The sequence below is a fragment of the Myotis davidii genome, unplaced genomic scaffold (genome assembly GCF_000327345.1).
Source record: "Myotis davidii unplaced genomic scaffold, ASM32734v1 scaffold1113, whole genome shotgun sequence".
NCBI lineage: Eukaryota > Metazoa > Chordata > Mammalia > Chiroptera > Vespertilionidae > Myotis > Myotis davidii.
In genome coordinates, this window is record NW_006284942.1 from 25,246 (window position 1) to 30,469 (window position 5,224).

At 45.8% G+C, this 5,224-nt stretch overlaps 1 protein-coding gene across 1 annotated transcript in view; it reads left to right on the forward strand.

The window, feature by feature from the left end:
- The first annotated feature begins 1,571 nt into the window (after window positions 1–1,571).
- INO80C (INO80 complex subunit C) overlaps window positions 1,572–5,224 on the forward strand; it is a 13,674-nt gene continuing 10,021 nt past the window's right edge. Inside the window, exon 1 of the mRNA XM_006755213.2 lies at window positions 1,572–1,890. Coding sequence (XP_006755276.1) covers window positions 1,732–1,890 — 159 coding nt within the window. The 5' untranslated portion in view covers window positions 1,572–1,731. The remainder of the gene's footprint in view (window positions 1,891–5,224) is intronic.

A 5,224-nucleotide genomic window follows, 5' to 3' on the forward strand; every position in this document is an offset into this window, starting at 1 on the left:
AGGAGGAGGGCCCCAGGTGGGTAACAAGGATGAGGAAAATACCATCCTGGAAGCAAAATTTTGGCTCTCAGAATGAAAGGTAAGGACACCATTATTTGGGAAAACCTTTGTCAGCATTTTGGGGCCATATTCATAATGTTAATTTAGTGTTTACATAACAGGCATGGGTTTAAGAAGTGATTCCAGTAAACAAGAGGGTCCTTAACACTAGTTTCTCTCACTCAGACTTTGCAAAGCAATAGTAACTGTTGAGGTCAAAATTCAGAGAGAAGACTGCATGAGCCTGGCCCCGGGTGTGGGTGTGCAAGAGGCTCAATGCCAACACGAGGGGCTACCATCATGCTGTAGCTGATGTCAACACTGCCTCCTGGATTGAGCTGTGCCCAACACACCCAAGTGCACACAGACAGCCATGGCAGGCCATCAGCACTGCCAGTATGTTTCTCACAGGTGCCTTCTTAGCCCTCTCTCACACTACTGTTAAACGTTGGCTTTTCCAAGCTTACCTATGACCCCTCCCAAACCTCTGCCCGCTTTCCTCCACCTAGCAGGTGATCCTTCCTCTACCTTTACTTAGAAAGTCAGGCTCACATAAACCTCCTGCCACCTCATCAAAAAATGGGCCTCCACCTGGACCCACCTCTCCCTGTCCCACCCCAGCTTCAAGGGAAGCAGGAGCTCCCTGCCCCTCACTCACGTTCTTCATAGGATGCCTTCTCAGGACTCGATCCCAGTAACAGATGGGTCCCTCGCCTGCACAAAAGGGCCCTCTTCTGTCATGCCCTTCTGCACCAAGCAAGGGGTCTGCGGAGACAAGGACACATGACCATCTGGTACCCCAACCCTTCCTTCTAGAACAGCGGTTCTCAACCTGTGGGTCCCGACCCCTTTGGGGGTCGAACGACCCTTTCACAGGGGTCGCCTAGGACCATCGGAAAACACATATATAATTACCTATTGTTTTTGTGATTAATCACTATGCTTTAATTATGTTCAATTTGTAACAATGAAAATACATCCTGCATATCAGATATTTACATTACAATTCTTAACAGTAGCAAAATTACAGTTATGAAGTAGCGATGAAAAGGCAGTGATCAATGGGAAGGCTAGTAGTCTAATCCACCCAGAATGACCCTACTTTCACTGTTACACATATCACAAGTGACCCATCTATTTTTAAAAATATATATATTTTTAGGGAGAGGGAGAAAGCGATAGAAACATCAATGATGAGAGAGAATAATTGCACACCCCACACTGGGGATTGAGCCTGCAACCCAGGCATGTGCCCTGAGGGGGAATCGACTGTGACCGCCTGGTTGCTAGGTCCACGCTCAACCACTGAGCCACGCCCCCAGGGCAAAAGTGATCCATCTTCTGACTTCACGTCAGAAAAGTCAACAGGGTTATTTTTAAAAACCTATTTTTAAAAATAAAGATGGCGAGATGTTCTATTCCTTGATCGCTGGGGATTTGCGAGCACGTGTCCTTTTGGGGAGTAGCAGGACGCCGCCCGCAGACACCTTCCGGTCTCCACGGAATTGGCTGCACCGAGCTCCGCCTTTTGGATTCCGCCTTTTGGATTCGGTAGCGAGAAGTCAGCGGATGTTCTGCGAATCCAGGCCGGGTTTTCCGGCACTAAGACGGAACTAACCTCGAGCCGGAAGTCCCAGGACCTTTGCAGAGAAAGCAAGGGGGGTTGGGGGGGGGAGAAGACTCAGGATAGGAATGGCGGCTCAAATTCCAATTTTGGCCACCACGGCCGCTCCGGGGATATCCCGGAACAGCAAGAAGAGGCCAGCCAGTCCTTCCCACAACGGCAGCAGCGGCGGCGGGGGATATGGCCCGGGTAAGAAGAAAAGAGTGTCCGCCTCAAGCTTTGCACAGGTACGTTGCACTCCGACTAGCCTGCGCATGCGCGGTGGCCGAGCGGGGCGGGGCGGGGCGAAGGGAGAGCGCTTGCGCTCTGTGTGGGACGCAGTGAGGGCGCCTTAGCTGGGCAGAGCGAGTCAGGGCGCATGCGCCGGTTCTGGTGGCGTCAGCTCTTTGGCAGGGTTCCCTGGTGCAGATGAAACACTTTCTTCCCTTAGTGTGGACATGTGGGAATTGGGTAAACCTTCGTCCATTGACAGACATTTACCGAGTGTCTGTGAGGGCCAGAGCGCCCCTACTAGTAAGTCCTACATGGAGGAATACTGGGATGTATTGATACGAGGGGTTTCCGTCGTCCTCGGAAAAGAGCTTTTTGGTCCCCAGCTTCCCGTTCCAAAGTGTGTTTAGTTTTACCGCACGGGGTTGTCAGAGGATTTAGTCATTTTAGTGAGATCCTGGTCAGAAAGCCCAGAGCACAGCGCCGGATACAGACTTCCTCGCAGCACGACGATCCGGGCTCCAGAATCCCAGCAGAGAACTCGCGGAGGAGTGGCTTGCGTGGAAGAGTGTGTGTCCTGGCTCCTGCATTTTACTTAAAGCAACAAGAGAGCAGCGAAGGAGTGTGCTACGGTGCCCTCTCCAGCACGTGGTGTGGCATCCTGCACCCGGAAGGATGCTCTAGAGAAGTTAACTGCCTCTCATTTCTTCCATTCATAGTTAATAGTGCTCCCCTTTAAACAATACTTTATTAAGGTATGAATTTTCATACAGTAAAGTGCACAAATCTTGAGGTACAGATGAATGACTTTTTGCATATGTGGCCACCACCCAGATGAAGATCCAGAATATTATTAAGAGTCCGAGAAAATTCCCTGGTGACCCTTTCAAGGCATTACTACTGTCTTCCCTGCCTGCCAGAGGTAACCACTATTCTGACCTCTCTCACCATAGATTGACTTTGCGTTTTTGAACAGAATATAAATGGAATTATACAGAACATACCCTTTTGTGTCTGGGTTTCTCTGTGAAACAGTGTTTTTGAGTTATTCATGTTATTTTAACTGTATCCATATACCTGGTACATTGTGTAAACATATCACAATTGATGGATATTTGAGTTATTTACCGTTTTTAAGCTCCTTTGAACATTCCTATACAAGTAGATAAAGGCTTTCATTTCTCTTGGGTATATAGGTACTTTCATATGCTTATCGACCATTCCAATATCAATTGTTTCTAATTGGGTTTTTAAAAATTATTAATATTCAGGAGTTCTTTATATACTCTTGATTGGAGTCCTTTGCCAGGTATATGCAGTGCAAGTATTTGCTCCCAGTATGTCCATGGAGCACACTGTGCTAAAGTGAAAGAAATCATGATAAGTAATGATAATATTTGTGGGGCATTTAATATATACTAGGCATGTTCCAAGCACTTTCTAAGTACTAACTCATCTAATCCTCAAAACAACGCTTGTGAATTGTTATTCTACAAATAAAAAGACTGGGGCATAGAGAGGTTAAATAACTTTCCCAAGGTCACACGGCTACCAAGTGGTAGAGTCAGGATTGTAACCCAAGACTGTCCAGAGTCCACATTCTTTTTTCATGCTGCCACTCTTGATATCACTCTTATTCGCTACCTTAGAAGATATAACTAGATATCTGATATAACCAAATCCATGTGCAGAGAAATGCTTTGGGAGGGGGGAATTTTGTGAGGTCAACATTTTAGACTTTCCAAATGCCTATTCAAGTTGATAAAATCTACAGAGACCTAATTGACCTACATACTGAGTGTTATATAATAGGCTGATTTGTGATGGTTAAGCAGACAACAAAACACATAAATGAGAGGCAGCTGTTCTTTAGAAGGTTCATGTAGACTGGATGACGATAGACCAGTGGTTCTCAACCTTGGCTGCACATTAGAATCACCTGGGAATCTTTTTAAAATCCTGATTTCTGGGCCTCATTCTCCAGAAATTCTGTTTCTTTGTTACTAATGTTGTGGCCTCACACCATAACAAAGAAACAAAATTCCAGAGGCAGCCAGACAATGCTGGACTGATTTGATTTATTCATTTTAAAAAATCATTCTACCCCAGCTTTTAAGAAAAATCGTGATAATGTTAAGTTTTAGAAGTTCCTCCTTCCCCTCCCCCTCCCCCCTGTTTTTAAAGTGGATATAAAAAGTCACCCAATCTTCCCTAGCAACTATAATAATTTGTGTTTTCTATGTATAAATGTAGTTTTTCAGCATTGTATTTGGTGTATCCTGTTTTTCACTTAGCATTATTTCATAAGCCTATCTCTATGTTGATAGACTTCTCAAGGAAATAAATGCTCTTATTTAATTGATGTTACTGAATATTTAGGTTGCATCTCAGTTTTTTTTTTGTTTTAAGTAACCCTGTAGTTGTAGACTAGGGTCAGCTTTTGGGTCTAGAATACTATTAGATAGATGCAAGTAGACATTTGATTTTTTTTTTTTTTTAGTGATAAGACAAAGAACGTTTGTTTCTCTTTTTGTAGCCACAGACAGAGTGCCCAAGTTATCCTTAAGTCTGAGTCAGTCATGCAGTCATGCTGTCTGGAGAGATGAAGCCATTTATTTAGGCTCTGCAGTTGGGCACAGCTGAGGCCTCACTGACTTGCCTCAGTTGGGGGCCGGCATGGGCTCTTCTTTGATAGCAGGCCAGGTTTCTCTTCCCTGGGACTTACATCAGCTCTTTCAGTGCTGCGTGCTCTTTCTTTCCTCTTAGGGTTCATGTCTCAGGGCAGGACAGCTCATCTCGTAAAGTCTCTTACTGGGATAGTGGTTTATTTTTATGGAAACTGTACATCATATTAAATTATATTTTATTGCATCCCTGCCTGACAGACTTGATCTTCCCTTTGACTGAAGGTGTCTCACTCTCATCCCGTCACTAATAGACACAGGAGTCTCAGCCAAGCCCCAGCCCAGGAGAAGGGAAGAATGAGGGCGTAGTAACGTGGAGGGCGTGGAGTTAGTGAGGAAAGAAAAGAGAAAACCCAATTCTGAGCCGGAGTGGGGTATTCTTTTGGAGCCTGGTCAGAGAGGGAAGTGGAGGCAGGATGCAGGTCTGGAGTGATGAGCTCAGTGCACCTTTCTCTGCCCCTTCTTCCTCTCGACTCCGTGGTGGAGGGCTGGCCTGCTGGCCAGGACCAGAAGGGTAGGGAGTAGCCAAATGAGCAGGAGGGATCGGTTTGGAAAATCAGTGCATGAGGACATCATCTTTATTCCCTTTTTGACCCTTCTCAAGCGTGCCACTTGGAATGGTGATGCCAACCTCTAGCCCTCTCTTCCCACCGCCTTCCCTTCCTCT